The sequence below is a fragment of the Gopherus flavomarginatus genome, chromosome 19 (assembly GCF_025201925.1).
Source record: "Gopherus flavomarginatus isolate rGopFla2 chromosome 19, rGopFla2.mat.asm, whole genome shotgun sequence".
Classification (NCBI taxonomy): domain Eukaryota; kingdom Metazoa; phylum Chordata; order Testudines; family Testudinidae; genus Gopherus; species Gopherus flavomarginatus.
This window is the reverse complement of record NC_066635.1, coordinates 7572243-7592533: the sequence shown is the minus strand read 5'-3', so window position 1 is coordinate 7592533 and position 20291 is coordinate 7572243. Positions and strand designations below refer to the sequence as shown.

Genomic DNA, 20291 nt, shown 5'->3' with positions numbered 1-20291 from the left:
AGCAGCCTGGGTTTCAGCATGGGCTAGCCACACAAGTATTTATCCAGGGTCTCAGGTGGGCTCGTACAGCCTGCCCTCAAGCTGTGTTGCCGTGATTTCACCACTACCAGTCCCCAAGTCACCTAGATTAAAGCTAGCTCAGGTATATCTCCATGAGCTGAAGTCACTCCCTGTGATTGCAGGACACACATATGCACAGGTGAAGACAGACTCCTAGCTCAAGCGGATTATACTACCTCAGACACAGACAGTGAAGTTCAGATGTTTATTTTGGTGCTTGACTCTCATTTCATTTACACAAGGATAATTCAGGAGTAATTCCACTGAAGTCAACAGCGTTTCACCTGTGTGTAAATAAAATAAAGAAATGAAGCTTCTACCCCTTTAAATAGTAACTTGCACTTTCCAGGCAGTTAACCATCATTGAAATACACAATGTGAAACTTTTTTTGGACCATCAGGGCTCCTCCATCCTGTAATGGGTAGGGAGGAGTCTTTGAGCTCAGTTTCTAGAAAATGATGCACATAATTTCTAACAAACTTCACACTAGTGGCTGAACATTGTGATGGTGATCCCTTCCAGGTCCACCCATCGTTTGCCATTAAATCTGGGTGAGTAATTCATAGTAAACAATCAATTTTACCACTTTTTCTGTTTGCGATTTACTCTTGATATTCACTATTCAAAACTTCTTGCAAACTCATTTCAGTTATTTAATGTTTTGGTTTATATATTGACCATGAAATGGTCAAACGGTTTGAGAACAAAGTTTCAGTGGTCACATGATGCATTTCTGTTCACCAATTGGTTGAGTACCTTAGAATCACTTTCCATTAAATTTTCTGTAAGATTTGCTTAAAATTCTCTTTTTTGATGGACACACCTATCTGTACACTCACTGGAATATTCATGGAAAGCAAATATAAAGAGAGAGACAAACAAACAGTGAATCAGTTAAAATTTTCACAAGTTTTTTTCCTGGTGTTCACCCTGTTTGTCATAATTCTCTTCTGAATTACACAAGTAAGCACAATATTTACATTTCTTCTTGTTTACATCTGTATATGTAATAAGAATTGCATCAGCACAAGTCATAAGCAAAAAGAATCAAACTATGAGTGTTGGTAACAATCACGGAGTATTGGTCTGTCGTCATGTCTATTGTCAACTATGTCCAATTTTTTAAAAACAGCCAAAATAGTTTGTTTTGTTGCTTTGCTGATTTTAAATCAATTTTTTTCCTTAGGTCCATGGTGCAGAACGAGTTTATAGGCCTCAAGTTTGCTGCTTTGAAATTTGCGTTAGATCTTTGCTCCAAATTCTGCCATGATCTACACACCACATCCCCTCATTTAAGTTGATGAGGCTGTAACACATCTAGGCCTCCACCCTTTCCGTTGAGCCTCATTCCTACATACTCCTATTGATTTCAGTAGGCGCAGAATCAAGCCCTTCATCTGTGACCTGCTTCCACGTTCGGCGCTTCCCCTCTCGGTTTGTTTGTAAGTGCTCAAGCTCACACAAGCCTAACGATTCCCTTGAATTTTACAGGCATCTTCATGTTTGCTGTCAAACGCATGAGTTAGTTTTCTGGAGGCTATTGCAAGAGAGAAACCATTAATTACTGCAACTGCACAAAATGTCTCTTGTTTAGAGACATATTTCAAAATGTTTTCAGCTGTTACACTGTCGTTTTTGCAAGCAGGGAGTAGCTAGTATACCATTCAATACCTTGGATTTGCAAAAGGTTGGTGGTATTTAAATTTCCTGCAGGCTAATCCTCTCTGTGAACCACTTTTTACCCCTTTTTAGGATTCTGTGCCTTCAGGGGCTTAATGAGAAGATTTGCCCATACAAGGAACTGCCTTTATAGGATGGTAGAAATGCACATTGACTGATTTCTTAAGCTTCACAATACAATTTATTTTGATGCAGACAACCTCAAAAAGCATAGTTCCCAAGCAGCTCCTCTGGATAAAGGCCTTGGGAAAGATGCCCCCTCCTTTATGTATTCCGAATGATATCATGGATTCTTCAACATTTTACACTTCCAGGTGGATACCTTATGGGTGGAGTTTTCAGAAGTGCAGAGCACACACTGTTACAGCCAGATTTTCAAAAGTGCTTAGCCCCCAGCACCTCCTATTGCAACACCCAATGAGCTGAGCACTTTTGAAAATCTGATCTTCATTTAGGTGTCTAAGTGGTGGCCAAGCTCTTCTGAAAAATCTGACCCCGTGTCTAACCTCGGAAAGTCGTCCTTTTTATGGAATTGAGCAAATGAACATTTAGTTCCAAGTACTTCTGTCCCATTTTTATTGACTTAAATTTTTAGCACCAACAGAAACTCCCCCTCCAAACTCTGCTATGTAATGTTCTCTCTTCAGAATTGGGGCCCACACATTTACTCTTGCTAATGTATGCTACTGATATCAGCAAGTTTACTCAGATAAATTCTTACTAACATGGGCATGCCTTATTTACAGGATTAACCGATGAAGGACTCCAGAAGTCAAGATTCATAGGAGCCTCAGAAACAAAATAATAAATCACAGTATTTTGTAATATTAGTTGGCCAGATTGGCAGCAGTTGCCGAAAAGTGAGTGATCTTAAAACAAAACAAACCAAAACTTTGCCTCTCTCTGTGTTTTGATTATTCATGTTGGAAATATTGCCTCTTGCTTTTTGGGATGGAGGAGGAAATTAGTTATTGACACTACCAGTGAAAACTGAGACCTTCCAAGCATAGCTAAGTCCGTTCATAGAATGAAGGACGCCTTCACCTTAGCTACACAGGGTCAAAATATCTCTGGATTTTAAAAATGGCTATTAAAAAGTCAAGGCAGAGATTTTACCACTTTGTTTCAAAACTGGCAGTTCTCTGCCTTATTACTGCCCTGGCAATCTTCCAGAAGATGATTAGTACTTGCCACAACTAGTATCACTCTCATAGATGAGGTCATATTCTTAAAGGTCCCCACTTATCTCCACCACCAAAACAGACTTTGAGGAACATCTTTGGAAGTTCTGAACAGACAGCAAGAGAACAACCTAGAACTTGCAGCTTCAAAGTACCAGCTTTTCCAAACTTTGAAGTACTTGACTCAGACCATCTCACAATCAGAGATCCACAGAGACAAGAGAAATAAGGATGTCAACAGCGCATTAGATCCTTGGATTCTGAGGCCAGGAAGGACCACTGGGATCATCTAGTCTGATCTGTTGCGTAATCCACGCTAAAGACCTTCAGCAAAAGAATTCCTTTAGTATATTTTAAAATAGCCAGTAATGGAGAATCTACCACAACCCTTGGTAAATTGTTCCAATAGTAAATTGTGGTCCTCCATCCCCACCCTAGGCCAAGGGCTAGCCAGCCTCAGTCACCGTCCAGGAGTTTTGTTCCTTCCTAGCACTTGCTGGGTACTACTGCACATTCATACAGGGTTTGTGTACAAACATTCATGCTGCAAATGAAATGTCTAGTGTTATTTCACTGCGAGGCAAAGCATTAGAATGCTTGTTGGGGGCGGCAGGCAGGATCCCTCAGCTCAGGTTGCTCAGTGGGTTGTGCGGGGATTAGAAACAAAGAGATCTAGCTCTTATGTAGCGCTTTCCATCTGCAGATCTCCAAGTGTTGTACAACGTCAGTATCATTACCCAACGTATTGAAGGTGAAACAAGCAAAGAAAGGTGAAGTGACTTGCCTAAGGTCACCCAACAGGCCAGTGGCCAAGCTAGACATAGAACCCAGGTTTTCTGAGTCCCAGTTGAGTGCTCTGTTCACTAGGCTGCACTGCTCTAGACTAGACAAGCTAGAAGATAGTGATTGGATCTGTAGCTCTTGTGTGTGAGGGCCAGTTCACAGAGGACTATACTCATCTGTAGCATTATACAGCAGTTTATTCACTGGCAATGTCCCAGGGGCTAATTAGCCAGACCAGCAAATGAACTTTTTGCATTATGCGATCAGGCTTATGAATGCAAATTCACCTGGAGGTGCTAAAATAAGTAGCCGGGCACATGGACAATTCAGGATGCAGACCATAGACAGGGAACGTAAAACCACATCACATGCTCCTCAGAAAGCTCCCATCAGGCAGTTGACAACATTAGCTCTGCAGTGGGTAATTTAACTAGATTCGTGGGGAAGAAGGGAGGAGTTGTTGTTCCTGCATCTTTGCCAGGATGATCCAGAAATATAATTAAGGTTTCTTGCTCAGACTAGTCAGCTAATCAATATATGGCTTTTTCTTACTTAACACAAACAACACATCCCTCTTTTACTGGCTAACTCCCATGGGAGTGGCCTGAGGATATGGATTGCCCTAGTTTTATTTCCATCCTTAACAAGGATTTCAATATCTTTATGGCTTTTGCACTTCAAGGGGAGACTCCAAATAGACCTTTTTCTCTTTAGCCCCTTGGAAGTCATTATATGGCCTGCAGGCCACTTGCAATACTATGATTTACCTTCATGCCTGTGACCAAATGGCAGTTTTTCAGACCCTATATAGTGAAGTAGAGCTAAGGCTGCTGACTCACCTTGAGAATCATACCCATTTGTCTCATTAGCTACAATGGAGGCATCTCAGTCTCTCTCTAAAGCAAGAGAGAAACGGAAAACCCTGCAGGAGAAATCCTAGGAACAGAGAGCTCAGCAAAAGGTTCAATTTTATGCACACCGTTAAGAAAATTAAGAATAAAAGGAAAGCCCTAAAAAAAAATACATGTACATGGGCCCTATGCTCCATTTAGAGTACTCTGCTGCTATTCACAAACAGAGCAAGACTACATATATTAGCTTGTTTCACGCAGTTGCAATCTCACTGACACGTATTTCAGAAACACAAGCTGGGATGCTCATTATGTCTGCACGCACAGAGGATTGTCAAACCAATCAAAATAGCCACATGTTTCCAGTATAGGATGTCATTAACACATCCATTGAAACTGACCCCACAGCTGAAATTTTAATCCTCCAGTCCAACTGAATTATAATACTACTACCATCAACTTATTCTTACATAGCGTTTTTCATCCATAGATCTCAGTGGCCTCCTTTGTAAAGTGCTTTATCAATATCTCCATTTTATAGATGGACAAACTGAGGCACAGAGTGGGGAAGTGACTTGCCCAAGGTTGCCTAGCAGGCCAGTGGCCAAGTCAGGAATAGAACCCAGGCCTCCCAAGTTCCAGATCAGTGCTCCATCCACTAGGTCACATTGCTTCATTCCCATAAGGTTCACATGAGATTCTCCACCTTGAAAACTTTATACTCCCATCACAGGCGTCACTGTCGTCAGACTATTTGTCTTCTGGCAATTTAATGGACGACGAATGGTCCTTAGGCATGAGATGCCATCCAGACACATTGTGCTCGGCAAGGTGGCTGGGAATAGTAATAACAATGAACATTTATACAGCATTCTTCCTCTCCAAACATTCATTTCATTTACAATCCATGTACATGCAGCTTGGCTGAAAAGCGGCCACCCCTGCAGTGGAACTTGGAAGCCAGCTGGTACACAACGTACTGTGCAACAGAGGAGGGAAACTTTAATGAAGGACACCCTCCCATCCCCCAGGGCAAGTCTCATTCAAATTGCCATTTGCATTCTTAGCAGACAAGACCTCCCTTTTTAAAGAGAGAATCGTCTCTGAAAGGATGGCAGCTCTGGTCAAGGCATAACACAGTACCTTGGTTCAGACCCCTGGAGCACAACATGGGAACATTATGCAAATAGTCCCAGGAGCCCAAAGTGAACTAGGTTCAGGTGTTCCCTCTTTGTGCCAGTAGCCCAACAGCCTGTAGGCAGAGTTCCCTTGGTGTATGGTCCAGGCAGGCCCTTCAGTATTGGAGTCATGCTTGTAAGGAAGCCTGCTGGTGTTGATAACATCTCAACAGTGAGTTTTCAAACAGCTCCTCCAAGCAGAAACCGAGAGTCAGCAATTCCTCCTTACCACAGAGCTAGATTGTACCATGTAGAGACAGCAGCAGAGGGGCTGCTGTAGAGCAGTGATGCCCCAAGGGTCACCCTAGAAGTTGATGTATCTCAGCAGGAAAAACCACCACACCACACCCTGCAGCTCCCAGGGAGAACATATTTTCAGCCATCTTCTGGGATTCTTTAGCAAGGTCTCTCTCATCCAGACTTCCCATTCCTCCATGCCCCCTTTGGGGCGATTTGTGCCTTGCAGATTTCAAGGAGTACTTCACATAATCCCCCAAGCACAGGGGTTCTTGCCGGTGCTTGTGTGGTGTGCACAAGGGCAGTGGGAAAGGCGCCTGTCACTAGCTTCAGGAACAATATAGCCCCTGAAAAGTTTGTCAGTGTCAAACAGCCAGCCGAGCTGGGCTCCTGCTGAAGCCAGGAAGCAAAGGCATATCAGTGTGATAGATCATTACATGATAATAAAACCTGCTAAAGACTTCACTGCACAATGGCATCACCCTGGTTTAAAACTGGAGTAATATACTGAGGTGAATCAACCCCCCCACACACACACACTAAAATGTGCTACTTAAAGAACACACCTTCAGACATTGGAACTAATTTATATCTGATTAGTAAACTAAAACCAAGTCACCATTTTGCAAGATCAGTAGCACACCACACCCACAATCAGGAGGCAGCAATGGAGAGCTATGCAAATACTTTGCACTCTGCTCCTCGCATATAAAGGTGTATCTTTATGACGACATGCTGCAGCCTTTAGTGACCAATGAACCACGTTGCAGGCAGCACTGGCCGATTTGAGAAGTCAATAGATGGTGCTATAGAGCTGCTGCTCTGGTGTTCTCCAAGGTGCAGGGTGTTTTGGAAGGGTCTCTAGACTGTTACAAGCACAGCAGGAACCTGTTGCATGCATATCCTCATTTTACACATACACACACCTTTGAAAGGGCAGGTCCCCTGGAGCCACTGTCACCCAAGGGTCAGAAACTACTTTTAAAAAAAAAATCTGAAAGAGTAATGGCCTGTAATGATAGATACAGAGACCCTCTAGCAGGATGTCACAAAAATCAGAATAAACACTTTAAAAGGAGTTGTGAGAAGAGGAATCCCTTTTGTGATTCTTCTACTAGACTGCCGCTAATGGCAGCATAGAAGGATGCTAATGTGCTCAGAAGGCCTTGGGTAGGCAATGAAGATTTGTGGTGGGAAGTGAATACACCCTCTGTGAGGACTTGGTGAATGGATTAAATGCTTCTCCATGCACTCTCTATTGTGTTTCACACCTGGGCTGAGTCACTCAGCCACCACCAGTTGCTACTTCTTCCCATCCATTGGGTCATTTTGTTATGTCCCCTGAACCTCTCAAGCTTCATCATGGACCTCAGGTGAATCCCTTGCTCCTTGCATCCCATGATGGCAGCAAATGGCTGGCCAGCACCACTCAGCTATGCATTCCGGCTCCTGCTGCTCATTGGCTCACTACTGTTATGTCAGAGTCTCCTCAGACTGTGGGGTTTGGGCCCCTCTCCTCCTCTGTGCACCTACATAATCCTGGCACTGCTAGCTGGTAACCAGACATTAAAGCATCCTTCACCAACTGGCAGAGATCCCATGCAGTGACAAGGCCCACTGGGTGCGAGCCCTGTACACAGCCTCTCCACGAGGCTGGTTTCCTGATTACAGGCTGCAGCTCTGTCGTGCAAGTGCACATGAAGCTTTCCCCTCACGCCTACCCCCTCAATGACTGAACCAGAAGGAGCTGGTCTAATTTTGGCTTGGCCAATTCCCACTCTTGTATGCACAGCTGCGAGGGCCACATGCATGTATGAACAGTATTTGGTCTTTAGGGAGTCTGGAAGGAGAGGGAGGTTGGGATTCTTCTCAATCCATCTGCAATGTTCTGTAGAAGGGAGCAGGACCCTAATTGTCCAGAGAGGTGGAGGGGACATCGTGCAAGGGGCCTTTCTCCTTTTGCATACCTGCCACTACCTCCAGTAGAGCAGACAAGAGGGGGAATATTCAGCTTGCAGGAATCTAAGTGGCATGTTCCCCTTCTGCACTGCGCAGTGACTAATTTCAAATGAACAAATAAAGAGTTAATTAAAGTTGCCCAGAGTGGCATGAATTATCTCGTGCTCTGTGACCACAGGGGACGGCTCCCAAGGAACAGCTGCAGCCCAGGAGATGGTGCAACACAGCACCCAATCCAGCCGAGGTGCACTTATCTGGGTTTGACCCTGACAGGAGCCCAGCCAGATTTTCTGCATTTCCAGCAGAGTTTCCTGCACATCTCTGATCTACCTGGGCACACTAGGTCCTTATCCCTGCCAATCACCTCTCAAGTAAACCCCAAGGGGCAGGAGATGCATCTTTTTAATGTAGAAGGTAGCTCAGGGGCTAGTGTCACTCACCATCCCACCCCAATCATCATTATGGCCTGATCGTTATTCTAAACCCACTGCTAGCTTGCAAGGCTGCATTTCACTGTGCCTTGTTTGATCACAATATACTGTGACTGAGGGTTCAACAAAGCCCCATGACGTATAAATATTTTGAGCTCTCACTATGAGAGTGTTCTGAGAATTAAAACGTATAGCTTCACAAAATTAAAGTGAGCTGCTCTGCTCAGGACCACATCTACAGACACCTGAACCAAGGCACCTCATCACGACAAAGCCGGGCAGCAGGAAGACGACAACAATCTCTATCTCACTGAAGCCACAAGTCAGAGTTTAACCTGCATAACAAGCTCATCCGCCCTGCACTGACAACATAAATCTAATACCATCCCAGGAACCTGTACCCTCAAGACTATGATCTTTGGCCAATAGCAACTATTGCACGTCTCAGGTGAAACCAGAAATAGCTCTTTCAAAATTGATCTTGGCACAAGTATAGACGTTTAAAGTGGAGACTGGTAATTTATTTGGATAGTTTGGAAATCATACATTCAGGAACACCCATGACATAACAAAACTCACTTCAATGTATTCACAGGAGGATGAAGTCAAATCTCAGCTACACTGGTGTAAATACTGAATAGCTCCAGTGGAGTCACTCAAGATTCACACCAATGTAAATGTGAACAGGATTTAGCCAAGGGGCAGTAATAGCATTACTGCCATCGCTAGTGGTGCCCTGGACTCATGCTAGCCCTCAGTGCTGGGGTGAATTTCACCCACCATGCTTAGTTCTGAAGCTCTCCTTGCCCATTTCTTACTTAGGTAAAACTTCCATTAAACTCGAAGAGTTTTACTGGAGTAAGGAGCGAGTCAAGACTACATCCAGAATACACTGTTCTGTTCTTCAAAAAGATCACTCATTTTTTAAAAAACATTTGGAGCAAGCAAATCAATTGAAAAGAAACAAATTTTACAATGAGAAAAGGAAATGGTTTAAAATACAAAAGTATAGTTAACTTGTGGAACTCACTGCCACAAGATACCGAGGCCATGAGTTTAATGGAATTCAAAAACAAATTATCCCTATAAAAGTGTAGTGAGAATGCTCGCTGCTACATTATATTGGCTAAAAATGTATAAGGGGTATAAACTTCATGCTATTAGACATAAGCCAATATCTAACTGACTGAGATTACAAAGAAACCTCCTCCAATAGACAGTTATTGCCTTCCTGTTCATTACTGAGGGTTCTTTCATTTTCCTACGAACCATCAGTTTATTGGCTACATTGGAAACAGGTTAGTCTGATCACTATGGAGTTGTCTCTATGTTCTGCATTAGAACTGAATGGCCATGACATGGAAAGCAAAATAAAATAAGTGTCAAATCATCTTGAGTTTCTCCGGAATTCCGACACCCTGCAGTAGCACTTAGCCCTACTTATTGGTGTCATGTGACCTGAAAGGAAGCTTATAGTAAATTCCCATAAAGCACCACCCATAAATCGGTATACATTCCCAATAGATCTAGCATGGTGCAATACCCAGAAAGATGAGACTGGGCAAACATGAAACAGGTGACTGAAAAAGAAAAGTACTTCCAAATACACACAGGTAGTCATGCTATATAGACCCCTCTTTGGTGGAGCCTCACTAGTTCAATGGAGCAACTTAGACACTTCAGTGGAATTAATAAGTTAATAAACCAGGGATCCAGGCAGTATCTAGTGAGTTGGTCTGGCTCAAAGATTCCTGATGCATTGATAACCCAAAGCTAAACTAATTAATGTTACTGGTTAAAATGTTCATACTTACCACTTGGCTATGTCCCTCTTCACTAGCGAATCAAAAGCAGATGAGCTAGGACTATAAATACTGTTGGATTGAAAACTATATTGAACCAGGGTAGATTGCAAGAACAGACTTGCCCACAACCCAAAGGGCCCAGTTTACCTCTCTGGGGTAAATCAGGAGCCGCTCCAATGAAATCAGTAGTTACACCAGCAAGAAGACTGGGTGTAACTGAGAGGAGAACCAGGCCTGTAGAGTTTGGTTTTGCATGTCACCCATGTGAGTTTGGTGTGGCACCCTGCCTCCCTCGGTGGCGCCTGCACCACACAGAAGTTGATGAGCCTACTGCAGCTGTGGTTGGGAGAGGTGGGTCAGAGGTGTCTTTGGCACACAGGCAGTTGTGGGAATTAATACAATTAGTGTTTGTAAAGTACTCTGAGATCCTCAGGGAAAAAGAGCTGTCTGAATTCTTCCATTAACTAATAACAAAAGTCTATTAGATCTGATGACGACAGAGAAGAGACCCTTCTCCAACCCTTCCCCCCCTAACTTAGGAACGTTCAAACTCTAATTTCCAGTTTTGTAGCATGAGCTCATTTTAGACATATATGTACATTCATCTCTCAAAGGAAATTCACCCCTGTGCAGAGGGTCTACTTGAGGCCCGTGGGACTTAAATTATGCATAATCCTTTTACAAGCCCTCTGCACAGACCAGTAGGGAACAATCCTGCATTGGTGGGAAATGATATATGGGATGGTCTAGTTAGGAGATCTTCTCCATCTCCATCTCTAACTGTTTTTAGTTTTACACTAGCATTTAGGACCCCCATTGTGCCAGGTGCTGTCCATATGCACAGTAAGAGAGAGCCCCTTCCCAAAGACCTTACAATGTAAATAGACAAGACAGACAAGGAGGCAGAAAGGAAATGTTATCCCTTTACTTTTCTTTTGTAAAAAAATCTATTCCGGAAATTTTAACAGGCTATGAGATCATTGCCATGCAAGTTTCAGAGCCAAAATGAGAGTCACTTCAGCAGTGAGGATTTGCTTAGAGAAACATTACCCAGTACTACAATCATCAGATCTCTCTCTCTATCATGGTGTTACCATATTACAGAGTGCACAGAAGGGGAACACAAGCAGAGAGGTTAAAGGACCTGCCCATGGGGCAGAGTTGGGAATTCAACCCAGACCTCCTGAGTCCCAATCTAGTGCTTTAACCTCAATAACAGCCTTTTTTCCCTAGTACATGTAAATCATTATCATCACAGGGCCGTATTTCTCCACCCCCAGCTGCCCAGGCCTACATAAGATAGAGAGTGGCCCAACCATTAGTCAGTAGTGGCTACTGCAGCATTACAGACCCCTGAGCTTGAATTTCCTGACTTTTGTTAGTTGAAGTTAGGCAGGTCAAACCTGAAACATTATCTAAACAAAAGGTTTTTTTTTAAATGCTTTGATTGTAAAAATGTGTTGGCTCGGTTAGTCCATCCAAGACACACAGAGAGCAAAGTACAGTAGGTGATCTCTTATTTGATTAACTTCATACAGGAAAGCTTTTGAAATTTATACTTTCTTCATCAGGCTGGTGGATAAAGAGCTAAGCCAAGCAGCCGATACAGCACTTCAGAAATTTATTAAAATAACCAATTAAACCAAGGCAGTATACAACAAATATGGGCCAAAGCAAACAATGCTGGTGGACCTCATTCTTCAGTGCAGAGCTACAGTCAGTGCTGATAGTGCAGGGTCAGCATTTCCAGCTCCTACGCATGCAAAAAATAGATATATACTGTAATTCCAACCCACTGAATTCTGCCTTTCCAAGTGATTCACGAACATTCCCCAGAAAAGAGAGAGGAAACTGATTTTTCACTGGTTTTATCTGACATCTGGATCCAAAAGCAGGTTTGGCCAGGTGCCCTGGCTTGGCACATCACAGAACACAATGTGAGCCCGCCTCTCCAGCGCCCTGAGCCACCGGTTGTTATTCACATCAGTGCAAAGCAGGCGTCAAGTGTTAACAAATGGGAATGGTAACATTTTACATTTTCTCTGCCCTGGTGTCAAATGACTTAAGCAGGAGCAGGCTAACAAACCATGGAACTCTGCATCATCATAGGGGGCAGGTGTCAGGGTAAAGAGCCACTTCTGCTTGTATGCCACAGCACAAATACTTGTCTACTACTCTGTAGCTGTTCAGCGCCTAGGACGAGGGGGCCCTGTTCTTGGGTAGGGTTGTCACGTGTCTGGTTTTTGACAGGAATGCCCGGTCAAAAAGGGACCCTGGCAGCTCTGATCAGCACCGCTGACTGGGCCATTAAAAGTCTGGTTGGCGGTGCAGGTAGGCTCCTTACCCACCTCTGCGCTGCTCCCGGGAAGCTGCCGGCATCTCCCTCTGGCTCCTAGGTGGAGTGATGGCCATGGGGACTCTGTGCGCTGCCCCCGCCCCCAGCACCAGCTCAGGAGCTCCCATTGGCCAAGAAGCACAGCCAATGGGAGCTACAGGGGCAGCGCCTTCAGGCGCAGACAGTGCGCCGATCCACATGGTCGCGCCTCCACTTAGGAACTGGAGGAAGATCATAGAATATCAGGGTTGGAAGGGACCTCGGGAGGTCATCTAGTCCAACCCACTGCTCAGAGCAGGACCAATCCCCAGCTAAATCATCCCAGCCAGGGCTTTGTCAAGCCTGACCTTAAAAACCTCTAAGGAAGGAGATTCCACCACCTCCCTAGGTAACCCATTCCAGTGCTTCACCACTCTCTCAGTGAAAAAGTTTTTCCTAATATCCAACCTAAACCTCCCCCAATGCAACTTGAGACCATTACTTCTTGTTCTGTCATCTGGTACCACTGAGAACAGTCTAGATCCATCCTCTTTGGAACCCCTTTCAGGTAGTTGAAAGCAGCTATCAAATCCCCCCTCATTTTTCTCTTCTGCAGACTAAACAATCCCAGTTCCCTCAGCCTCTTCTCATAAGTCATGTGCTCCAGCCCGCTAATCATTTTTGTTGCCCTCCGCTGGACTCTTTCCAATTTTTCCACATCCTTCTTGTAGTGTGGGGCCCAAAACCGGACACAGTACTCCAGATGAGGCCTCACCAATGTCAAATAGAGGGGAATGATCACATCCCTCAATCTGCTGGCAATGCCCCTACTTATACAGCCCAAAATGCCGTTTGCCTTCTTGGCAACAAGGGCACACTGTTGACTCATATCCAGTTTCTCATCCGCTGTAACCCCTAGGCCCTTTTCTGCAGAACTGCTGTCTTGCCATTCAGTCGCTAGTCTGCAACAGTGAATGAGGTTCTTCCGTCCTAAGTGCAGGACTCTGCATTTGTCTTTGCTGAATCTCATCAGATTTCTTTTAGCCCAATCCTCTAATTTATCTAGGTCCATCTGTATCCTACCCCTACTCTCCAGCCTCGCTGCTTTCTGGGAGCCGCCTGATGTAAGCGCCACCGGAGTCTGCACCCCAAACCCCCTCCTGCATCCCAAACCCCAGCCCCAGCCCAGAATCCTCTCCTACACACCAAACCCATCATCCCCAGCCTTACCCCAGAGCCTGCACCCTCAACTGGAGCCCTTACTCCCTCCCGCACCCCAAACTCCTGCCCCAGCCTGAAGCCCCTTCCTGCACCCCAAACCCATCATCCCTGGCCCCACCCCAGAGCTGCATCCTCAGACAGAGCCCTCACCCACTCCTGTACCCCAACCCTCTGACCCAGCCTGGAGTTCCTCCCCACTCCCCCACACCCGAAACCCCTCATCCCCAGCCCCACCCCAGAGCCCACGGCTGGAGCCATCACCCCCTCTCTCACCCTGCCCCAGCCTGGTGAAAATGAGCCAGTAAGCGAGGGTGGCGGAGAGCAAGTGATGGAGGGAGGGGGGATGGAGGGAGTGGGGGCATGGCCTCGGAGAAGGGGCGGGGCAGGGGGCAGGGCAAGGGTGTTCTGTTTTCTACAAATAGAAAGTTTTCAACCCTAATCTTGGGCTGGTTCCCAGTCACTACCATAATACTACTAACGGCACATTCTTGTGGGCTGAAACCCAAGTTAATCAGCAGTGGAAGCTGTTTGGGAAAAGGACGCTCTCATTTATGTGGATGTACAGCGGTTACCACAAGGGGGCCCTGATCTCTATGCGCTACGGTAACACGCAAACAATACGACTCACCAAGACAGTGGAGCACTGTCCACACCACCAGTTCCATTCCACAGGACTTAAAATACGAGAAGTCGCAGAGCCTGTTGAGTGATCAAAGAAGAGCCAAAGCGAATGCAAGCAGTGAACACCGCCAAGCTTAGGGGGGTTGAAATCTGGGTTTGAATCCAAATTTTGCAGCTTAATTCTGTCTCTCTAATCAACCCTCTTGGGTGCTTTGGAAAGCCAGGATTCACTGGTTTTGCAATATGTGCAAAAACTTTTTCACACGGTTCCATAATAAGTCACTGGAAAAAAAAATAGGCACTGTTAATGGAAACGCTGACAACATTTACTGAAACAGCATGATCAGCAGTGACTATAATTCACCTTCAGAGAGTTACACCCACAACTGCTTTCCTTGGCCCATATTCACTGTATATTGCCTTGGTTTAATTGGTTTGTTTAATAAGCTTGAGGAGTGTCCAGTTGCCTGGGGAGGAATATGGCATGGTTTAAAAATGGGTATCCTGGTTTGTGCCCACAGATTGTTCTTTTGGAAGGTGTAGCACCACATTCTGGTCCTGCTCTGCCTGTGCTTGCTGCCACACAGCCTGTCTGAAGGGCTTATGAATTCAGCCCAGTTCCAGCAGGGCAATGCAGATGCACTGATCTAGATTTGAAAGGAGCTTTGCTAACAAAGGTTGAATTGCATTAGCTGAAGCCGTTTCATTTCCCAGCTCTGCGAAGGGCGCTTACAAGAGGCTGGGAGCTTACACAAAGTATCTCCGGAGGAAGACAATGGCACAGTGGGTCAGGCACTGGATTAGAGCTCATGAGACCTAGGTTAGAGGGCTGCTCAGGCCTAATTTTTGGATCCAACCCAGTTCCAAGTCCACCCAACCCGACATGAATGGAGAGGGTTGGTTGAATCGTTCACCACCATCTCCTGCCCAAAGAGGTCAGCTCTCCTCTCACTGCATGGCACAGTGGCAGCTGCATGCACTGCCCCCTGCCATCTGCTGCCCCCTGCTGGGCCGTGTGCAAGCTGCCTCTCCTCGGCGCACACATTACGTACCATGCAGTGCAGCAAGGTATGGAGGCAGCAGCAGGAGTCGGGCAAACAGTTACCTCTGTGCCAGCCCAACAGGCAGCAGAAGGAAATCTGACCTGACCCAAGCCCAAAGTTACTTTCCCATCCAACCCAACACTCACAGAATTTGGGTCGGGTTGCAAGGCTCTAACCTGGGCTCTGTTCCCAACTCTACCATATGACCTTGAACTAGTCACATTCCTCTCAGTACCTTTCTTCCTCTTCTTTTGCTTTATCTGTCTAATGGGACTAAGATCTTCAGAGTAATGGTGTCACTTTGCTTGTACAAACTATGCATTTGCGCCATGCTTAGCACAACGGGTCATTATTTCAGACAGGGCTTCCAGGTACCACTGCAATAAAAAATAAAATGATGGAAGAAAAATATTAGCAACTTAAAAGCCATTAAGATGCCCTATCACGGTCATTTCGTTACCAACATTTTTTGCTCTCACTTAAAAGTTGTTTTATTGAGAGAAATAGGGCTGGAGAATGGGTGTGAAGTGAAGGATTCTGCCAGGGCAATGTAAGCTTACATATTTTCTTGTTGATTTCACTACAGGTGCGCAGTACCCCAGGGGGCTCTCTGGTTGTGATGCAAGCCAAGACTGTGGAAATCTCACTAAAAACAGCTGATTCTGCAAGGTTGCCACCAATTCAACGGGGAAACAATCATACCAGAGCTAATAAGATTTCTGCCAGTCTGGGCTGCGGTCTTGCAAGATCGGTTCACGAGATGTTGGTGCCTTTGAACCAGAGTCTTATGGCCCAGCCTCAAACCCAGACACATAACCCTAAATAAAGATTCTGGGCCAAAAATTTCCACCTCCTAATGTTTACAGATGATCCCACCCAAAGGTTGCAAACAGCAGAAGAAAGGAGAGAGGGGACCAGCATGGATCAGACACAGGGGGACTGGGGAGAGAAGAAATGAAAACATGTAGTGAACAATCCTTCTAGTTACCCGTTTGCAGTTGATGTGTTCTGCCCAAAGAGCTGTCTCTCTCTCACACACACACACACACACACACAAATAAAAATGCTGCTGCTGTCTCAGCTGCCACAACAACAGGAGCTAAGTTAGAGCCTCTGATTCTGGCAGTAGCAGTGGCAATGCCCCAAAAACAATACTTCAGAGGAAGAGCAGGCACAGCTGCAGCATTCCCCTCAGGCTAGTCAAGGGCCAGGATCACTACTGTTTTCCTGGAGAATGTGCAGCAGCACCCAAGACTGCACCCGATAAGTTTAGTGGCTTAACCCATAGGAAGAAGGGGGGAGCAGCTGTAACTATGGTCTCGTTCCAAAGTGCTTCAGATACCATAATAGGAGAGGGGCAGAGAAGTGGCAGTACATGCTGATTCACAACAGGAAAGAAACAGCAGCAACACGCAGGTATCTTTTCTACGCCCAGTGCCACACCTGGGATTTTGGTATTATTCACCTGGATTGGTTATACTAATTGTGTTTGCACGGTCCAAACGATAATAGTAAACAAGCAAGCAAATGCTGTTAGTTGTATTATGGTGGCAACGAGAGGCCCCAGCTAAGAGCAGGGACCCAGAATGCTAGGTGCTGTACAGACACATAGTGAGAGAAGTTACAAGGAGAGAGGAAGGCGGGCAGCAAGGGGGAAATAAACACAAAACCAGTGGCAGAGCCAGGAACAGAACCTGGATCTCCTGATTCCCCATCCAGTGTCTTAGCCACTAGGCCAAACTACCTCCTGATTGGCAAATTATTTTACTTGTTTGGGTGGATCATACTAAGAGAAGTCCTAGTGCATTACCACTTGAACTTCCAAGATTTCTGGTCCCTTGTCTGCTACCAGACTGCATCATGCCTGGTACATGACAGTGCTCAACACAACTCCTGTTTGACGGCAACAGGAGTCTTTCCATTGATTTCAAACTGGCAAGGGGATTAGGTCCTTAGCATCCAAAGTTGTTACATTTCCTGGGATATGTGCAGGATTTCCCACTCTAAGCAAATGCAATAGCAGAACTCTGAAAACGAATTACACCCACTGTACAAGAGATATCAGTGGTCGCTGTGCAGCACTCAAGCTTTTCAAACACTCAGGTATGCACCTCGTAATCCCAACCATCTTCTCTCCCAATGATCTAGCAGAAAATGAGCAAGCTCTTCTTGGCTTCATTGTCTCATTCTTCTGCCATTTTGTAAAATTTAACAACATTCATTTTTTCAACAAAGCAAAGATGTTGGAAGGTGTAACCCCTCTTTCCCTTTAATGGGGCAGGATTAGGGAATTTGGACATAACTAGCAGGAATATCCGGTTGTTTGTGCTTTTATACAAAATTATTAGTTTCCCTAAAGTTTTTTTTTTTAAATAAAGCAAACCAAATGATGTCCTTATCCAGGCTACATTAGAGATGAAATGACTCATATCCCATGTTCACACTGAGCACAGAACTCTCTCAGCACAAGACAGAATCTTACTGACATTTTTGAAGATTTATGGCCAAACTCTCTGCCTATGGAAGAGGGCACAGCTCCACTGACTTCCATTTATATCAGCAGAAAATATGGCTCTTACTTAGCAGCTTTCAGTTACGGGGAGAACGCTGGGATTGGGAAGGCATGCTTCCAGACTGCTTTGGAAATGCCAAAGTCATTTTTGCAAGTTCATAATATAGAACAGCTGATCAATCTATAAACAAATCACTTTTGCTGTTTTGCAAGACAAATGCAAAACCTAATGCCTTTTGTTACCATATCCAGGGCAGCCTCAGCCAATTACAACACTGCAGTCAAAAAGGCACACAAGTCAGTCTAGAGACTCAAAGAAAGTATACAAGCTCAGCAAAACAATGTTGGCATTGCGCAATATACTCTTTACACACCTAATCCAGATACTATATGCATAACTCACCTCTAACACACATTAACTATTAACTTCATTGGAGTTAATTCCCGTTTACCCCCACCCCTGGGTAAGCAAGGCCCAGATCATACAAATATGCACTTGCTTAGCTTTACTGCACGAGTAGTGCCATTAAACTCAACGAGATTATTCACGGTGGTAAAGTTAAGCATGTATAAAACTGTTGGTTGGACTGGGGCCTAAGGCATTCTCTATATGGTTTATGTACTTGTATTTTCTGTTATGTTTTACCAACATAGTTAAAGTGGTGTAATTTCCTAATGTGGACATATCTTCCCAAGTGTGTAACTGCCATTGATCAGTGTGACTATTCCCCAATAACTATATTGGTATAATTGCATCCACATTATCGGGGCTGTACCACTTTAACAATGTTAGTGTCGTTAAAACAGTACCCCTTTGTGTTTAGACAAGCCTAACAAGGAGAATCAACCCACTGTCACCACTTTTAAGTTCCTGGGATATCATCAGTCCCAGAGAGGTACAGCAGAATATAGTCAAGATGAGTCTAGGTTCTAAGAACATTTGTTACTGGGAACATTTTGTTTCCCACCCGCCCCGAAATGAAAAAGCTTCAATACACAACATTTTCCAACCAGCTCTACTTGTGACAAGGAAAGGTAAAAGAGATCCAGATTATTCCCATGAGAAAAGAGAAAGATGATATCAGATACAAAGTAATTCCAAATTTCAGAATATGGTACTAGGGGGCAGGTAATTAAATGAGGAGTGTTCTGACTGGTAAGAGGTTCAAAAACATGTGGCAACTAAGGGTAAACAGGAAATTCAGATAAATCTATTTCACCCAGAGTAGGAGACATCTGGAATAAGTTGCCAACAATTTAAGACCATCAAAGCAAATGGTATTAATGAGTTTAAGAAACAGCTAGAGGGAGAACAGGCAGAGACTGAAGGATACAGTGACAAAGGAGGGAGGTGGGGCTGAAATTAACCCAAGGCGACAGACTTGTTAGCCTAAAAGGTTATTTTCCTGTCCAGTAATTCTGTATCTTCTCATTGCTCCAGGGGTTAACTGATTCCTTTTTCTGGTCTTTGGTTCACGGGAGGGGGGTTGTACTTTAGTTAAGTGATTCTCCACTGGAAAAATGACATGATACGCTACTGCCGAGCTCCCCATTGTAATCCAGGAAAGTGCATGAAAATTTAATATACTCCCTGACTCCCACAAACATTGCTTTTTGAAGTAGAGATTCCCCCTACTGCAAAAATTAAAACCTCCTCTTTTGCGTTTGCTCTGGAATGCCTGTCAGAAGAATAAAAACCTTGCCCCTCTCATCACAAGGGGTTAGTAAATATTTCCATGGTCTCCAAGAAATGGTTTTTAAAACCATTTGTTTTAAAGTAAATCCAAAACAGACTAAACAACACCTTTAAGGATGTCAAAAAACAGTAGGCATAAGTGAACAGGGAGGCTACAAAGGAAATGCTTAGCCTGAGTTACCCTTTAATATCCTGCTCTTCTCCAGAAGGGAGCCAGGATAATAAGAAAGCTCTGTTGATCTTTAGTCAAAAGAAGAGAATGATCTCCCATCTCCTTGCATAACTGTTAAAAACTAACTACGTTGGTTACATTCATAGGAATTAACACCCCTTAAAAGACAGTCTTGGAATTTCGTTTTCCACCTCCTATCATTGGGCAATGGAATATTCATAAAAATGGTACAAGGAAACAATTTTAATAACAAAAGGAAAAACAAAACATAATCCAAACTCTGAAGTTTTCTTCTCAACTAGTTAAATTAAATTGAACTGAGTATTCAATGTGAAATTGATCCAGGAATTGCAACACAGAAAAACTAAAAACCAATGCACTATGGGAGGATGCGGGAATAAAAAAAAAGCAGAATCAAGCCTGCCTCCGACTTTAGAAGTTATAGTGCATGCTACAGAAACTTTTAGGCCCTGATCCTGCAAACACTTATGCACATGCTTACTTCTTTATAATGAGTAGTCCCATCCAAATCAGTGGATCTACTCA

The 20291-nt window shown here is 44.4% G+C and overlaps 1 protein-coding gene across 1 annotated transcript in view; it reads left to right on the top strand.

The window, feature by feature from the left end:
- The window catches only part of LOC127037669 (3 beta-hydroxysteroid dehydrogenase type 7-like), a 70072-nt gene extending 53881 nt beyond the window's left edge, over nt 1-16191 (top strand). The window contains exon 8 of the mRNA XM_050929684.1: nt 15952-16191. Coding sequence (XP_050785641.1) covers nt 15952-16191 — 240 coding nt within the window. The remainder of the gene's footprint in view (nt 1-15951) is intronic.
- The last annotated feature ends 4100 nt before the right edge of the window (nt 16192-20291 follow it).